The following is an 18,382-nucleotide window of genomic DNA, read 5'->3' on the forward strand; positions in this document are numbered from 1 at the left end:
AATTGCAAATGTGTTCCTGTAACTGCTTTCCTGTTTCCCCCTTCCCTTCCTGGCAACCCCCTGCACCAGCTCTTTTGCAAGAAGGTGCGAACGGTTCCCAGGTTCTTTGAAGCTCTGTAGTGCAAATGTTGTAGAAACTGTAAGGAACATTTGGTGTGGGGCAAATGGGGGGGGGTGTTGAAGGATATAATCTCTGGATCTAAGCTCTCTAGCTTAGATCCAGCTTTCTATTATTACTCTACGCATTGTTAGAAATAAACTGCTTTAGGACTTTCCTACGGTCGCTGTTATTTCCACGTTCGAGAGTCTGACAAGAGGATGGGTCACAACAGTTCATCGTTGCAGTCTTACAATGAAATAAAATGGAACCAGCTGCTCCTAAATCCTTCCCAGAAACCTGCCCTATGTTGCTGCCTACTGGGCTCCGTCTCATGTTGGTCTCGTGGGATTCCGCACCCCACCCCCGCCTTCTTAATGAGAACTGTTATTTTCCTTTCAGTGGACAGGAAGGTGAACTTGGGAGGATTTATGAAGGGGACCAGAGCCGTTCAGTGAGATCCCAGGACTGATGAGATAGAAAGCCAGCTGCAATGCCTTGTGGAGCCAGTATGTTGCAGTGCTTAAAAGCAGTTGTCTCTAACCTGAAAAACTGGGTTTGATTCCCCACTCATCCACATGAAGCCTTCTGGGTGACCCAGTCACACTTCTCTCAGACATCTCTCAACTCATGCAGAGGCAGGCAATGGCAAGCCACCTCCTTCCTGTCTCTTGTCTTGAAAACCCTACAGGGTTGCCATAAGTTGGCTGTGACTTGATGGATCTTTACATACAATGCCCTGCGACAGGGGTTGGATCATAACAAACAGATGCATGGGTTTGCTTTGCTTCCATGCTACACTTGCCGTGGGCTCAAAGCTTTAAGATTACCCAGGTATCTCTTTTTAGCTGATGAGTATGTTACATGCTTAATTCAGTGCGGGGCTCCAAAATAAGTTCTGCTAATGCCAAGTCACATAGTCATCCCTAGTGATTCTGGGGTCCTTCTATTGGGACTCCCTCCTGGCATTTCACCTCCTTATTCAATTCTGCATACCTCAGTTGAAACATCTCTAGGTTTAACCTCTGCAGTTTCATTAATCTCTTTATCAGTTTCAAGTCTGGAACCCTCGTTTTAAAAACTGCTCACCTACTATATTCGGAGGTAACTGTGATTGGCCCAAAATCACCCAGCGGACTTCATGTGGAAAAGCAGGGGATTGAACCCCGTTCTCCTGATCAGAGTCCACTATTCTTAACGACTGCAGTGGTGGCGAACCTTTGGCACTCCATATGTTATGGACTACAATTCCCATCAGCACCTGCCAATTGGCCATGCTGGCAGGGACTGATGGGAATTGTAGTCCATAACATATGGAGTGCCAAAGGTTCGCCACCACGGGACTATAGCATGCTGGCTCTCAAGATGTAATATACTTTAAGTAATATGATTACTTTCCTCAATTGTTCTCAGCCACTACATCATGTTGGCTATCATAGGTTCAATGTCTCTTAACTATGCCCATGGTAATGCTGATCACTATACTTGGGCTAGGAATAAATTTTCTTCCAGCCCAGACTGGCCAGGGATCTTAGAGATTTTTTTCCCTTCCTCTGGGCGTAGAACAGGGGCCTCTGGGGAGGGTGGGGGAGATGTCGTTCTGAATTCCTGTGTTGAGGAAAGGATTGGATGCGGTGGCCTTTGAGGTCTCTTCCAGCTCTGTGTTTCTGTGTGCACCTTTTGAAATAAACACACACACACACACACTTCAAATGCATGAACAAGAAACATGGCTGTCCACATCATGGCCCTTTCTGCACAAAGTAAATAAAACTTTATGAGGAAGGAAATAAAATGTTTCCTCCATGGAGTTTTACATGTTTTATTCCCTGCCTGAAAACGTTTTATTTGCACCAGGGGCATACCACCCTAGAGACATGGGGACACCCATATCCCCGGGCACACGTCTTTCGGTCACTGGGGGGGGGGGGGAGCTCTGGATGCACCCCACATGACGAAATGGCGTGTGCCCAAACTGCCCACTGCAGCGCCCTGCCCCCCTCCCAGCCTCCCTGCAGGCCCTGGGGAAGGCAGGAGCTGGCCTCTAGGGACGTGGGTGGGAGCTCCATGGCAGGTGGCACCCCACCCTCCCGGACTCCCTGCAGCCCGACTTCTGCCCTCCCCAGGGCCTGGAGAGAGCAAGAGCCGACCTACAGGGATGTGGGGGGTGCCCCTGGCCTCCGTGCTTTCAAAAGCCGGCCACACCCTGAGCCCTGCCCCCAAGCATAGGGGCTGCAGGGGTGGGGGGCATGGGGGTGCCCTGAGAAGGAGTTCTCTGGGCGCCATTTCTCCCCAATGCGCCTCTGATTTGCACGCTGTTCCCAAGTGATTCGTTTTTGAAAACAGTTTTCTGGAAGTGTTTCTATTGTGGAACCATTTTTATTGGCTGTGCAGATCTCTTTGAAATGTTTCCCATGCTGCTCTGCAGTCCCTGGACTTCCTCATCGGCATGATTTTGTGAGCTTGCACTGGCATTAAAAAAAATGGGGAGTCATGTCTGCTTAGCTACCTGGATACAACCCTAGGGAATTGCTGCACAAGGCTTTGAAGCCTCGTAGCATCAAATCTACAAATCTGTTTTATAAAAGGAACAATCACAAAATGGTGGCCCAGAAGTGTTTTCAAGGGGTTAAATGCAAACAAATGGTGGGATTTGAAAATGTTTTGCAAACATTTGCATAATGTTTTCAGGGATTTGTGTGGAAAGGAACATGTCTAATTTTACCTTGACTGATTAATTAAAGCTTAATCAGATATTCTAGGTGATTTATCAAAGCTGTTCCAGGAGTGTGTTCCTCATTGCCTCTGCATGGCAGTCTACATCAGATCTGTTTTTTCCCTGACAAGTTGTTTCTTTCCTTCAGCTGCAGGTATGGTGAGCTGGGGTGGCCTGAATGGCGTAAAACGAGAGGTCCTGAAGATGCCCCACATAAAGAAAGATGGATGGATTAAAGGAGGTACTGAACAAGACTGAAGTGAAAATGCAGAGTTAGGGGAGAACAAGCTTGAGAAAGAAAATTTAATAAAACCATTCCTGTATCTAGGTTTGCGGAAAATCCCTGTGCCCTGAATCTTTGCTTGCTACTGCTGAAGAATTTGCAATGATTTGCCTCAGATTTACCTCTTATACCTGGCGATGCTTTTTAAACAGATACAAAAAGGCAACTCCAGTTTTATGCTGGGATGGAAACAAATGTTTTATGTCCCTCCTTTTCTTTTTTACAAGGCATATTTTAATGGAGACAAGTATATAAATGGAGACTCATCAAGTAGCCTGTCAGCCTTGATATTCATCTAAAGGAGGTTCCTTCAATGTTATTTACCTGTCAAATTTTTTCCCTCCACAGAGCTACAGATTTTATTCTCACAACAATGTGTTGTTGTGTTTATATCCTGCTGTTCCTTTAAAAACTTACATCTACTTGCACGAGGCTCCCATTTGGTCTTTGATGCAGCCCCTGTCTAAGGCCCCTTCTGCACATGCAGAATAATGCACTTTCAATCCACTTCCACAATTGTTTGCAAGTGGATTTTGCTATTCTGCACAGCTGCAAAGTGCATTGGAATGGCAGATCCCCTCGCCCTCTTAAGCCCACCAGATTCCCCCACTGCAAAGAGGACAAGAAACCGCAGGAGAAAGGGGGCAGTGGGTAATAATAACTAACATGCCCCGAAACAAAAGACTCGGTGGTGAATCTATTTGGGACTGCGGCAAGCCTGCCATTCATAACGGACCAGTGTTTGTGTTAGCATGCAACATCGAGCCACACTGAATATGAAACTTTTTTTATTTTTAGATAAAAATACATGTGAGGTATATTTCCAGATGTGTTGTATTTAATAATCTTGTTTGTATGTAGGACCACTGCGGAAGAGCAAATAGCATGAAATGCTTATGGTCCCTCATTGGTCACTTATATGTTTGTATCGTCAACAGTGTTAGAGATTTGTAACAGTTCATACTGACTTTTTAAGGTGTGGCTTGTATTTCAGCCTCATGTTTTTAACAAACGTTTTTTGTGGACACTGTATAATAGAATTATTTTGTTATAGAATTGATAGTTTTCAGTTGAACCTTAATCCTGGACCTATGATGTGTTCCCACGCTGTTCTCCTGTTTCCTTTGATGGTATTAATGAGTATAAAAGCACCTGGGCCTAACAGCAGCCTAGCTTTGCTTAGCCACAAAGCAGGCCTTGTTTCATTTTCATTTTGATGCCCCTAGGTACCAGGGCCCTGTGCTTCTAGGGTTGCCAACTCCAGCTTGGGAAATTCCTGGAGACTTGCAGGGGGGGGGCACTTGTGAAGGGAAGAGAGCTCAGTGATGCTGTGGAGTCTCCCTTTTAGTTTGGAGATCAGTTGTACTTTTGGAAGATCTCCAGGTACCACCTGGAGGTTAGTAATGTTACCTTCTGACTTCCCACTTCATTGGATCACTAGGTTATCTTAAGGCCCAGAATGTTGGCTACCAAAGGTTTAACCAAGTAGCTGACAGTTGCCAAAATTTCTCTCTCTCTGTCTCACAGAATCAAGGGTCCACATAGACAGTTTGGATGCCGTCTTGCTGGAAATGGGGATCCACTTAACGAACAAGCAGCTGTACGAGGCACTGAAATATGCACCAATGGATGGTTGGTGGTTTTTATTTGATCTTTTATGCAACACCACATCCTTGGAAACAGAATGCTGGTCTGGATGACCCTTGGTCCAACTTATCAATAGTGTTGCCAGGTCCCCCTGACCACCAGTGGGGGATGGGGGGGTGGGTAAGGGGGTCAGATCCAGGCTGGGAAATTCCTGGAGACGTGAGGATGGAGCCTGGGGAGGACAGGGACCTCAGTAGGATATGGTGCCATAGAGTTCATCTCACAAAGCAGCCATTTTCTCCAGGGGAACTTGTCTCTGTAGTCTGGAGATTCATAAATCCAGGCGGTCTCCAGGGCCTCATCTAGCAGTTGGCAACACTGTGCATAGCAGTTGCTTTTTATTGTTCAAAGTTGTTGTTTAAACCCATTATGGCTCAGGAGAGGATAAAGTCACCCTGAGAGGCGCATGTTGAGTAGCCTCCCCTTGGCAGCCCTGTTCAGCTCTACGGAAAAACCTGGTCTTCATAAAAATCATGACAAAGTTTTTTTAAAAAACATTTTTCTGGCTTTGTTCCCCTGGAGAATTACTCTCAGTCTGGACTGAGTAGCAGGTAGAGGGACCAAATGACCAGCTGGTAACTCAGATATGTCTATTGCATACCTTTGTGGCCTGTCCTGGGAGAGGTGGCAGAGGAGGCTCTGTGGTTTTCTGATTGAACTGTAGACCATTCTAATGATGTTTTGGTTGATTCAGATCAGTGTTAACACCAGTGGCATCATCAGTCTGTGCCTTTTGGAAGGGTGCAGATTCAGGGCAAGTTCATGTCATTCAGTTCGAAGTGTACTAAAGCAGCTGTGGAATTTGGTCGAGTCCAATTGACCTCTAGATTTCTACTCGCCAGCTTCTCCACTACTTAGCCCTTTAAAGATCATTTGACTTCTGTTGCTCCCTTGCAGCTGATGGGAAGGTGGACTTGGAAGCATTTAAGAGAGGTGTGACAGCCGTCCTGAAAGCTGGTAAGTGGAGTCTTGGACACTTAAAGCACAAACCAGGATGTGGAACAGCAAAGTGTTCTCCAAGCATTTAAGGCCAGATGTTTTACAAACTGGAATCCTTCCATTCTTGCACTACGCTTACAAGAGCCAAAGAAATATGCATTTCAAGGCCTCCCATTTAGAGCAGAAGTTGTACGACTTTTTAAAGCAGGGTCCATTTTTAAACTTGATGTAGCTTTTGGGACACACGTGCAAAGCAACTTTCCTTTTCCAACCTAAGAAATGCAGAAATCTCACTACAGTTAACATTCTAACAAGTTTATATTTAGGTTACATCCTTAGTAATTATAAATACACAAGTGGAGACCCAAGTGGACTTGCCGTAAAGGGATACCTGATTCCTTCTCTAATGGTCCTGGGTCATTTTATACAGTATTCTACATGAACATTAACCCCTTCTCAATCCATGCCTAACCAAGGTTTCTTCTCCCCACTTTTTTTTAAAAAAAGACAGAAGGGTGGATGTCAGCAAACTGGACTCTGTTCTAGCTGAAGTAGGAATCAATTTTACTCAGGAGGAGGTGCAGCAAATTCTCAAGCTGGCAACGGTGAATGGTGAGTGTGCCTGCCTGGCCCCATCTCAGTAGTTGGGTGTGGCATTTCCCCTCCACTGCTAATGATCCTTTATACCTGAGGCTCAAGTGAAAGATTGTCTCTGGAGCCAGATCACAAAGGTAGCTTCCACAAGAGTGTGGGGTTTTGTGTTTTCCCTGTTACTGATATGGCTGCAACTAAAATGTGACACAAGAGGGCTTCCTCATGGCAGGTTTCCGTGCAGTTTCTTCTCTTCCCCAATCCCCAACAACAACAACAACCAGGGCACCCGGTACCCCAGGGCAACTTTTAAAAAACTGTCACTAGAATATAGTCATATCAGTATACCATTGGCCAATTACGCACAAAGTCTCTACTGTGCACTAAGAGCAAATGTCCGTCACTGCAAGATTTCTTGTACGGATGTATTTCCCCAATGCCCGCTTTCACTCTCCATTTTCCCACAGCATTCGTGACTACTTGTAGCACAACTTTAATGTCCTTCACAACCAGAGTGGGGCAGATTTGCCAATGAGCACAGTTTGCCCTGTGCATCTTTCCTCCACCCACAGCCAGCCTTCCTAGCTTCACCCCTCCCCCTCCCTTGCGCTGTCTTTCCAAGCCTTCCTCATCATCCCCCGCCCCATTGTTGATGCCTTCCTTGGAGGAGGAGGAGGGGGAGGAGGAGGAGGAGGAGGAGGAGGAGGAGGAGGAGGATTATTTATTCCCCTTCCACTGCCTGCAGTGGCTGTTGCATGGTGGAAAGCCATTAACTTTGCTTCTCTCACATCCCATCTGCCTTATGTACCAGTGGATATAAGTGGAACTTGTGCTCCTGCATAGCAAAGTTAGCTCCAGAAAATAGAATAATACATGTGACCAGAGTCCCTTGCTTATTACAGAATCAGACAGTCCTTCCAAAGTATGACATGGTGCAGCTGTAATAGAAAGGGTGGCAATACTATGCAGAGGACATCCAATTGAAATGCTCACATTTGGCTGAAAGTTTTGCTAATTGTTTGGGTTGGACAGTTCCCTGTCAAGTACACATCTGCTGAATTGTTAGAATTTCTGACCTCTCTTAAGCATCAAAGTAATTGTTATATTTGGAGCCTTTTGGTATAGTTTGGGTCTAATTAATAAAATTCTCACTTCGGTTTATCCCTATTCACTGGTCAGTCTGGTGAGAGGTAGAAGCTTTGCATCTTCTAATGACATGAAGAACTATGGGAAAGCTGTGACTGAGAGCATGGGTGGAGTGAGGGGGAACTGCACCCGGGGCACGTGTGCACCCTGCACCCCTGCCATGCCCCCATCTGCCCCCACCCTGAAACGACCTTGCCATGCCCCCGGAATGCCCTCGCCACACCCCCGCAGGGGTGCACGCCCAGTGGTTGTGCACCCCCACATCACCCCCATCCCCTTGGTGCTACGCCACTGACTGAGAGTGAGGGAAAAGTCATTTGGGCATGAGTGGGAATTCACTGGTGTCAGAGTCTTTTCCATACAGACTGTTCTCTTTTTTTCCACAGAGGATGGGACAGTGAACCTGAAAGACTTATTATGGGCTGCCCAAGCCATCCCCAGCATTCAGAGTGAGTTTTAGCCTCAAAGGGAAAATTGGGAGGGGGGGAGGGCGCTGTGGTATAGAAGGACTGCTGAGCCAAGACATGGAGGCTGCATAACTCAAGCAGGACGAGACATTATGTGTTTTAACATATTCAATTCAATTCAATTTAACCTTTAATGGCATATAGTGTTTTAACATATAAAATAGCCACATGATAGAGCCAATTTGACTCCAGTATCTACCCAAGAGCTCCACCCCCAGTTCTTTTTTCTTCCTTTATACATCTTATTTGCAACATAAAAATAAAAAAATGCACTCATAGAACCATCTGAAAAGCAGTTGACCTGTTATCATCTTGATAATGTACAATATGAAAATTATAATACCATCTTAATAAATTACCAAAATGAATCTTATCAATATCACTAGATACAATCCAACATCTGTTATTGCACATCACAATATGGGTTATGGTAGCTCCAACATTTAAACAAATGGCAACTGAATATGTACACATTTTCAGGCTGACCATGATTTTCATGTCCATGTATATTTATAGGATGTAATCTTGTTCATAATTAATACATTTTTCTGCTGTTGTTGCTTTCGCTCATAGTGGACACTGGGAAAAAGGAGATTTTCCTCCGAATGTAGCAGAGTAGCTGCATTGCTCATTTTCACCATGTAGCAATATTAGGGGGTTTATGCGACGTGAACAGCTCTAGAACAGTATGCTCAAGAAAAGGCTGGCAGTCACAAGACTGGTTAACTTTAAAAAAAACTACTAAATATATTTACAAATACAACATACACAAGCAATTCTCAAAAGTGTCAATATGATATGAAGTTGTATGGGACTGTTCCTACATAGAAGCAACAGCTCCTTACCAAATAACTCTCAATACAAATAGAGAAATCAAATAACTCTCAGTATAAGTACAGAAGTGGGACTTAGCCTTCAATCACCACTTACACAGTCAATTTAAAAATTCGAGCTATCGCTCATAGCGGACACTGGAAGGGAGTGGAGGAAGGGGATTTTCCTCAGTGGATACCAAAGTTGCCGCATTACTGATTTTGGCAGGCAACCACCGGCCACCAGCCTATAACCCTCACTGCTACTCAAATAAGCAGAAGGAGCAAAAACAAAGGGGAGTATCAGTGCCACTCGACCAGGGGTAGAGCGAGGGGGAATTGCGCCCAGGGCATACATGCGCCCTGCACCCCTGCCATGCCCCCGTCCGCCCCCGCTCCAGAATGCCTTGCCATGGCCCTGCAGGGGTGCACGCCCGGTGCATTGTGCGCACCCCCACACATCCCCTTGGCGCTACGCCACTGCACTCAACACTGTGATTTTGCTTCCAAGTGAGTACCTGGAACTGTCATCACCAGGTCACATGACATTCTAGGAATTTCCCTGATCGCTATGGGCTTTTCTGTATAGATGGGGAAAATTCCTAAAGCATCATGCAATGTGGGGTGTCATTTTTGGATATTTAGCCTGGAAATAGTTATTGATAGTGTATACAATACTGGGGGTGGGGGTGGGGTGCAACTACAATAACCAAACAAGCAAATATTTGCACACACCATAGCTAGCAGTTATAGACTGTATAATTTGTGAGTTGATTAAATCTACAATATATACATTGAAGGGACTATGTCTCAGTAATGCCCCAGTACATTTTCAAGTAAAAATCACATACAAACAAGGATGTATTCATAAGAACTAACTAGCACTTTTATAATTCCATATTTAGAATTTAGAGACCTTTGTTAGGCATATACAACATAGGGACAAAGAACTGGGGTAAATCCAGTATAGAACAGTGTGAGTGATGTGAACAGAAATGAAGGGAACCTAATCTAAAACGCACAGTAGAAATTTGGCTACAGTTTCAGTTATTTCAGCTTCAAGATTATTGAGCAAAAAAAAATCATTTTTATTTATTTATTTATTTTTTATTTATTGTATTTGTATACCGCCCTCCCCGAAGGCTCAGGGCGGTTTCCAACAAAATAAAAATTTAAAACATCATATATATAAGTTAATTAAAATACATAAAATACATAAAATATTAAACTAGAGATGGCATCAGCTATTCTATTCCCCCTTTTATGAACCCACGGGAGGCCAGATGTTTGCTTTTTATCGCGGTTGATATCATCCCGGCTGGCCAAACGCCTTTGCATTGGTAGAAAGGTCTGAGAACCCGACCGGGGTTAAGGCAGAGAAGCTGTTGTATGTTAAGGTCTAAAGCTGTTGTCCTTAGGACAGAAGAGCAAGATGTGTTCAAGGAAGTCGATGTAAAAAGGGCAGAAAGAACAATTTCGATCATGCCGAGGGACGGGTGAGAGCCAGCCTTGAAGTGGTGACAATGGAAAGGAGTTGCATCCTGCACTTCAAAATGCCCATCTGAGTTTGTGATTAAAAAGTTGGTGCAGATAATGGGCAACACGGAGTTTCTGGGGAATAATCCGAAGTACAAGGGTGAGCAGAAACTCTGAGCCTTGCTCAAAAGGTATTGGTATTCCTGCTCAAATAGTTTATTGTTCACAGATGATAAATCTTGTTGGCAGTGAGAATGAGCAAGGAATCCCATGAAAGGCACAAGGAGGAAACCTTAGCCTCGATTAATAGCCTCCAGTCAGAGGTCTGCAGTTCACGCATCACAAGTTGGACCAGGCTGTGAGAATCAGAAAGAAAACAGAGGCGCACCCAAAATTTGAAATGTGTTGCCCATTCCCTGGCTTCCAGAAGAGGCTGTCCTGCTTCAAGGCAGAGGGCAGCATAGACACAGTGAGGAACTCCAAAGACCTTATATAAAAAGCTAGACTCCATAGTTCCATATACTATGGAAATAATATCTAGGCACTGCATTACCCCGTTAATCCTCCCACCCCCCTTGTCAGCGGAATGTTATCTGGTGATTGAGATACATTCCCAGAACCATGTAACTACTTAAAATAACAAATTGCTGCTGCTATTAAGATATATGTAACCAACCTGCTATATGTATCCACTACCATCTGCACATTCTTTCCTTGATCATTGCTTTATGGCATCACATGCTTGTGGACAACTAGGCTTCCCCTGGCCCTCTTGGCCCATGGGAACAATGTTGGATTCATTATCTCGTGGGGCAGGAAGCCAGGTGGCTTTCTCTTGCTATCTGCTCACGACCTTAGGGTGCCGTAGCTCCAAAGGGAGGGAGGGAGGGAGGAAGAGGGGTTGATTAATCTGCAAACAAACTCCAAATTAATAGAAAGCCTTGAAAAGAATCCCCTCCATTGGAAAGTCGAGCTGATAACCAAACTGGTTTGCCTCTAGCCAAATTGACTTTTTCTTTGAAGCTTAGCAGGGCTTACTTCTAAATAAGACTGCAGAGGATCGGTCTTAAATGCAGTATCACATATTTCAGTTTACTTTTTGTAAATCGTGAGGAAAGGTGAACTAATGATGCTTGTTAAGGGAATTTTTTGTTTTGCTATTGTTTTGGTCTTGATTTTCTCTTGTAAAAAGTACAATTTTGCCTCTATTTTCACACACTCCCGTGGTGGGAGAGGAGGACACGGGCTGTATGTTCAAGTGGTGAGTATCATGTGCCTCTGTAGGGTGGGATAAAATCTGAATCAGCGGGAGGACAAAACCAGTGCTGCTGATAAACCATGGAAGTGGCATATGATGTGAGCTGCCTGCATGCTGGTGTAATGGATTTGGGGAGACCCAGGAGCAGGAGCTGAAGATAAATGATCAGATGTAGACATGAGATGGGGTTGCCAGCAGGCCAGGAGTCTTGTCCCTTTGATACAGGATTAATGTGTGGAAACTGGCTACTGAAGGTTTTCACCATGCAGAACTAAATAACATCACCTGGTAAATAACAGTACACCTCTATTAAAGGGGCAGGACTTTTTTCCTCCAGGCAGGTGGCAACCATGGTGTAAGAGGGCTAGGTTGAAACTTACCTTTAATCTATGGGCTCATTGGGTGGACCTGGGCTGTCAGATCTCCACCTCAGTTTTCCTGATCTGTAATAAGAGGTAACTGAGGTAACTGGTTTAATGGAACTTGTATGATAATTGATGATAAACCACACCTACTAAAAATGTATTTTCTGTCTAAGACAAAGCGGTAGAGATCAGCAATCTTGATTCTGTCCTGGCTGCTTTGGGGATCTGTTTAACACCTGAGGAACTGCAGGAAGCTCTCAAGCGGACCAAAATTACTAGTGAGTTGTAATACAGGCCTTCTTAACTCAAGTGTCTAAAAGTTCCATGGATTGCCTCCCGAAATCTTCGCACCCATATATCACTACAGGGAAATCCAGCTTTTTAAGCCATAGCCTGGATATGCCTTTTGTAGCCCATCCATCAACCAATCCAGTGGGATGCAGCAAATCCAATCTTACTTAGGGCCAACCAATTATCACTAAGGTCAGTTCTGCACAGCATAATTATACTGGGTTACATTCAATATTTTAAAATCCAGATCTATTTTATCCCGGTTTCTCCCTTCACATGGTTGCCCATTTCCATGAAGGAATTGAGTTGGGACGAGGAGGAAATATTCCAATTTGTTTCGCACAAGCCCTTTTTTTTTTGTATTTACACCGCAAGCGTACCTGCACATGCGCAAAGATCCCTGTTGTCCTGCATTCTGATTGGCTGTTGGCTGGCAGCTTGAATGCTAATTTCTGCCCTGCTTTTTGATTTGCCAGCATCCGCCATTATACCTGCTCTGTGATTCTCAGATAGGAGCATGTTTTTGATCCCGGAGAGTCTTGACTGAATTTATTGAACATGAATCCAGAGGTAGCGCAGCTGCTGGATTTGTTTCTGGTGCTGCCGGAGCAACTCCTCAGCCTCATGCACAGGGCTCTTGCCCTGTGGGCCCACTAGCAGGAAGAGATTGGGCCAGACATCTTAAAGGTCTGTTGCACTGAGGAGACTCCGCAGGTGAGCATGGTTTGCCCTGGCGACCACACCCCAGCATCCTTGCTACTGGGTTTATCCCCACAGGAGCAGGGACTGGTGGGGCTACAGTGTCATGGTTTTATGAGATGATGAGGAATGGCTCAGGAACTTCCACATGACCAGGAGGACCTTCATGAGGATTGTGGGCAGCCATCTGCAGCACCAGGACACGAACATGAGGACTGCATCCCCTGGGGAGAAGAGAATTGGCATGGCTATCTGGTACCTGGACAGCTCAAACAGTTTCCATGTGGTGAAAAAGCAGATTGAGGTCAGCCTGGCAACCGTAGCAGAAGCCGTGCATGAATTCTGCCTTGGGGAGACATGTGAGGGTTGCGCTCTTCAGGAGGGTGGTCTGTTTCAAGGATAACGTGGAACAGGTATGTGGATTCTCGTGTGCATCCAGCCTGCTCCACTTGCTACCCACCCTTGCAGCCTGCCAATGCAATCTTCTGCTAAGTGTACCTTATGTCTGTGTGCACTTGGCTGTGTGTGTGGGGGGGGGAGGGGGATCTTTCCCTTGCTCAACCTGGGATAGTTGTACTGTGCAGAATTGACCTAACAGGGTTGGGAAAGGACATAGTGAGGTCTTAGTCTGTGTCCAATTTAGAAGGTCACAAGGCATTCCTTATTTGTAAAGAGGTAGTTTTGTCATTTTGATAGTTGGTGTATTTAGTACTTAAGGTTCCTTTATAATCTTAGGATCATAAGAACATAAGAAAGAGCCTGCTGGATCAGACCAGAGTCCATCTAGTCCAGCACTCTGCTACTCGCAGTGGCCCACCAGGTGCCTTTGGGAGCTCACGTGCAGGATGTGAAAGCAATGGCCTTCTGCTGCTGCTGCTCCTGAGCACCTGATCTGCTAAGGCTCTTAAAACTGTAGCTTGTTTAGCTTGTATGTAAATTCAGCTCTGTAGGGCTGACAGCCTCTAGGTGGAGCCCAAAGATTTCCTAGAATTTCAATTCATCTCCAGACTGTAGAGATCAGTTCCTCTGGGGAAAACAGCTGCTTGGAAGGGTGGCATTGTACCACAAACTCTGCCCTACTTCGTCTCCCCCCTCCCCACTTAAATTTCCAAGAATTTTGCAACACCAAACGTCATCTTTTAGGCCTGCCAGTCATTCAGTCTGTTCACGTTTCAGGAGATCTGCCCATAACCACTAGAAATGATGGTTTGCTTTATGTTTTCTGTAACAGCTGAGCATTCGGGCCAAACAGGTTTCAGTTGGTGCTGCCTTCAGCTTCAAAGAGTAAATGGGGCCTTTTCACCAGTGACTTGTTTCCCTCCTCGAGGAGGCTTGTTAACCCCAGAGGCATAGCTGGGCCAAACTGTGCCCAGGGTAGACTGTATGTTTTCTGCCCCCCATGGGCACCGCCCCCCCTGAACTTTTTTCAGGCTGAACTAAAGTAAGTGGGAGGTGGGTGCGAGGGGTGAGGGGGCACAGGGGGCAGGGTGTCATGGGGAGGGGGTTAGGGGTGATTTTCCACCCTCCCAGACACACACCCGGTGCAACACGCACCCCCCCCCCGTCCCCTTGTAGCTCCACTCCTTGTTAACCCAGCTTACCTTCCAAATACTGGTAAAAACATACTTTTGGAGAGTAAGGCTGCATGTTCGTTTTTCCCTGACCAAGGAGCATCTGCTCTGCTTCTCCCTCTTTATTTTAAAACAATCACCATTTAAAAAACAGGCTGATTTTGATTTTGAATGGTGTGACTTTTGATTTTAATTGCATTGTTTTGTATATCCTGTTATGAATTGCTTTTTCATTACTGCTTACTGTTGCCGTAAAGTGATACAAGAGAATCTTGGGCCGTACTAGCACCACACGTATTAAATGAATAAGTTATGCTTGTGAACTGAAATGTACTCACCTGTTGTAGTGTCCTCTCATTTCTCTGCAATGGGGTGTCAAATATACTTGCCTTTTTTTACTCCCCTTCCGATCTGATCTTTCTGTCTTTTGCAGACAACAGGACAGTGAATTTGCGTGACTTCATAAGGGCTTGCAATGCTACCTTAACCCTCCCCAGCACTCGGGGTAAGTCACATTTTGGGCTGAAAACAGGTACACAACATATTGGGAAGGGGAAAACCATGGTAAGAACTTGCAGGTTTGGTAGGCTAGGGATGTGCTCTGAGTAGGGCTGCTGAAATCCACCACAGGCCCTGGCCACTATTCAAGCTGTCCTCTGCTATATCACCTACAGCCAAACCAAGCCTCATAAGAAAGCGAATGACATGCCTTTACACGATGCAGTCCCCAATATTAATCTCCAGTTTTGAGGATTGCTGAACTGGTTTTTTGTTTGGTTTTGCAAGTTTTCTGTGATCAAATAGCATTAGGGGAAGATCCAAATTACTGCTGGCTTGGTTGTTGTGGGTTTTCCGGACTGTGTGGCCATGGTCTGGTAGATCTTGTTCTTAACATTTTGCCTGCAATCTGTGGCCAGCATCTTCAGAGGTGTCTCACAGAGAGAAGTGTGTTACACACTGTGTCACACTGCTGGCTTGTTTATGTGAACTATTGCTTCCTTTCAAGGAAGTTGAATATATGGTCAGATGCCCTCAAAAGGCACTTACCAAGCGGCCATGTGACCCGATGCTCAAGGATTGAGGGGCCCCAAATGCAGACCTTCTTGTAACAGCAGCCAATACAAAAAGCATGCTGTTTTGCTTGAGAGCAGAGAAGGAGCAGGATCCTTGGAAGACATGCTCCAAATTTCTTGGAGAGAAAAGCTCTGTTATACCTTTCTCCCAAGCTCTGTTATACCTTTCATACCAAGGATGTTGGGGAGGGGGACAAGAGAGCGAGTATGCTGGATCCTAGTGGCTCTGTTTACACCTACACAGGTGTGGTTTCCAGTTCTGATGGACCTAGCTTAGGGTCAGTACCTTGAGATTCTGGTTGTATCCCGTCTCCTAACTTGGGGGGACAAATTTCACCCAGACATATAATAGCTCCACCTCATGGTGTGGAGGATTTAGGTTTGGAAGGGTTTTCAGCGGAAGTTAGGGAGATGTTAATGTAGTCCTGAGGAGGTCATACAAGTTGAAATGGGGGAGTTTTCTCCCATAGAGATACTATTGTCCTATATATTTGATTATCTGCTAAGTCTAAGGGTGTCTGTGTTGTTCTCGCCTTTAGCAAGGTACATTTGGCAGCCATTGTGGCTTTTCGTAAGGATTGTGAGGGGTCTACAGTACTCTCTCACAAGACTTCAAAATATTTTCTCAAGGGATTATTCAGCATGGACCTTCCTAAGGTACTGATGGCTCCTCAGTGGCCACTAACAATGGTCTTGACTGAATTAATGGGCACATCCTTTGAGCCACTAACATTGCCCCATCACATGCCCTAATGAAGGAAAAAAGGCATCCCCTCAAACCTTATCCTGAAGATTGGTCCTTGCCATCAGGCAGAGTTATCATTTGGCTGATCTACCTTGCCCACTAGTGTTATGTGCCCATTCTGTTAGAGCACAGGGCTCCTCGGCAGCATTCGTCAATGGGGTCCTACAGTTTGAAATTTGCAGACATGCCACGTAGTCGACACCGGACCCCTTCAGTAGATGTTGTGAACTGGAACTACAAGCAAGAAAGCAGACAAGCATGGGGCAGGCCATCCTCCACTCTCTCGTCAGTGCGTAAGGAGACCTCCTACTCAGCACCTGGTAAGGAGCTTGCTACAATTGCACGGGGGAGGGGGAGGGGCTGTACAGAAGACCAAAAATGAAGACAGGGCTGCACTTACCTGTAATCGATGTTTATTGATGCCTTCTATATAGGCACACATTCCCTCCCTCTAACCCTGCTGTGAGTTGTCTTTGAACCGTTTGAGTCAGAGCTCCAGCAGTGGCATAGTGGCTAAGAGCAAGTGCATTCTGATCTGGAGGAACCGGGTTTGATTCCCCGCTCTGCCACATGAGTTGTGGAGGCTTATCTGGGGAATTCAGATTAGCCTGTACACTCCCACACACGCCAGCTGGGTTACCTTGGGCTAGTCACAGCTTTTCGGAGCTCTCTCAGCCCCACCCACCTCACAGGGTGTTTGTTGTGAGGGGGGAAGGGCAAGGAGCTTGTAAACCCCTTTGAGTCTCCTACAGGAGAGAAAGGGAGGATATAAATCCAAACTCTTCTTCTTCAGGAAGAGTTGAGGGGCACAGCAGCATTGGGTCACATGGCCACTTGGCAGGAAAGGAAGCTGACAAGTGGCTTGCTGCTCCCCTTCATGGTAGAGCTTTGAAAAACTCCCCAGTGGCAGGTCTGGGCATGCACAGTCCCAATGTTTGCTTGCACAGAAGACCTCAGTGAATGTCAGTTACAGGCAATTGTAATATGTGTCCGTTAAGGGCCACCTTGGGTGTCACAGAGAAGTGCTACAAAATGCAGAAGTGAACATGGCAGATTGTTTAAGGACCTGCATGGAAGCCTAACAACATGGAATCCCAGAAGAGCTCTCTCACAGTGCAGGAAGTTTCCACACATGCCAGGTACCTGAGAGACCCAGACTTTAAGCCTGCCTGAATGCGGAAGCGGGGTCTGCCTCCTGCACTGCTGACCCCAAGGCAACTCTCTCCCTGGTCCCTTGGCAGAGCTTCCTGCCGGAAACCCCAACAACAGCATCACCACTTGTGCCAGCCATTGTTGTCTGTGCACGCCAATTGCTCAGAAGCACACCAGCAGATGCTACTGACCCCTCCTTAACACTGTACTCAAAATGGCCGTTTCCCGCCCAAGGTCTGTTTTAGGCCATTGCCACCCTCACAAAAAGGCTGCGCTTCTGATTGGTCAACCCACAGTGAGCGCAGGAAAAAGAAGCCTCCCCCCTTTTTCCAGTTCTGGATAGGGGTTGGGGCAGGCCTCAAAATGGCAAGCGGCATCAAAAAACAGTGGGGAAGAGCATCACATCACATTCCCACTCAAGTTCTCATATTTTTGTGGAAAATGGGGGACGCCCCCCCCCCCCACATGAGATGCCAACTAATATTTGGCCTAAAGTGTACATCTCCCTAGCTATGCGCTCTGAGCAACCAGTACATGTACAGAAAAGAAAATGGGACTCTTTGGGACTCCCGATTGACCCAAGCAAAAACATGCTTGGGGAAATGTTTCCGGAAGGACGGGCTGCCAACGGTCGGCAGCTCAGCAGAGTTGAAAACTGACATGACGTCAAATGCAGATATCAGGGGGGAGGGCGGCAAGGCAGGGAGATCAGGCGGCTGGGCTGGAAAAATAAACTTGTTCTGCTCCCATGGCGTTTGCAGGTTCAATGCAGGATTTTTGAAAGGGATCACGAAACTGGTGGTTTTTGAAAAAAGAAACAAACAGGATGACAGAAATATTGCGAGACAAACCCGCTTTAGGATTGAGAACCATTCAAACTTCTTGGCCAAACTGGGATATTTCCCTTGTTCAACCAGGATATTTGGACCGTTCAGAAACGACCTCAGTCTGTTGAGATGTAATAGGAATCACTTGAAACTATTAAGTGGGTCTGGATCAAAATGATTTTGCTTACTCTGTATGAAATTTATAATTTGCAAATACTGAAAAGATA

The 18,382-nt window shown here is 45.8% G+C and overlaps 1 protein-coding gene across 1 annotated transcript in view; it reads left to right on the plus strand.

The window, feature by feature from the left end:
* EFCAB3 (EF-hand calcium binding domain 3) overlaps positions 1-18,382 on the plus strand; it is a 50,526-nt gene that overhangs the window by 9,967 nt on the left and 22,177 nt on the right. Inside the window, exons 13-20 of the mRNA XM_048517815.1 lie at positions 2,962-3,054; positions 4,624-4,728; positions 5,641-5,700; positions 6,190-6,294; positions 7,806-7,868; positions 11,971-12,075; positions 14,792-14,863; positions 16,302-16,496. Of these exons, the coding sequence (XP_048373772.1) occupies positions 2,962-3,054; positions 4,624-4,728; positions 5,641-5,700; positions 6,190-6,294; positions 7,806-7,868; positions 11,971-12,075; positions 14,792-14,863; positions 16,302-16,496 (798 nt within the window). The remainder of the gene's footprint in view (positions 1-2,961; positions 3,055-4,623; positions 4,729-5,640; positions 5,701-6,189; positions 6,295-7,805; positions 7,869-11,970; positions 12,076-14,791; positions 14,864-16,301; positions 16,497-18,382) is intronic.

The sequence above is a fragment of the Sphaerodactylus townsendi genome, linkage group LG15 (assembly GCF_021028975.2).
Source record: "Sphaerodactylus townsendi isolate TG3544 linkage group LG15, MPM_Stown_v2.3, whole genome shotgun sequence".
Lineage (NCBI taxonomy): Eukaryota > Metazoa > Chordata > Lepidosauria > Squamata > Sphaerodactylidae > Sphaerodactylus > Sphaerodactylus townsendi.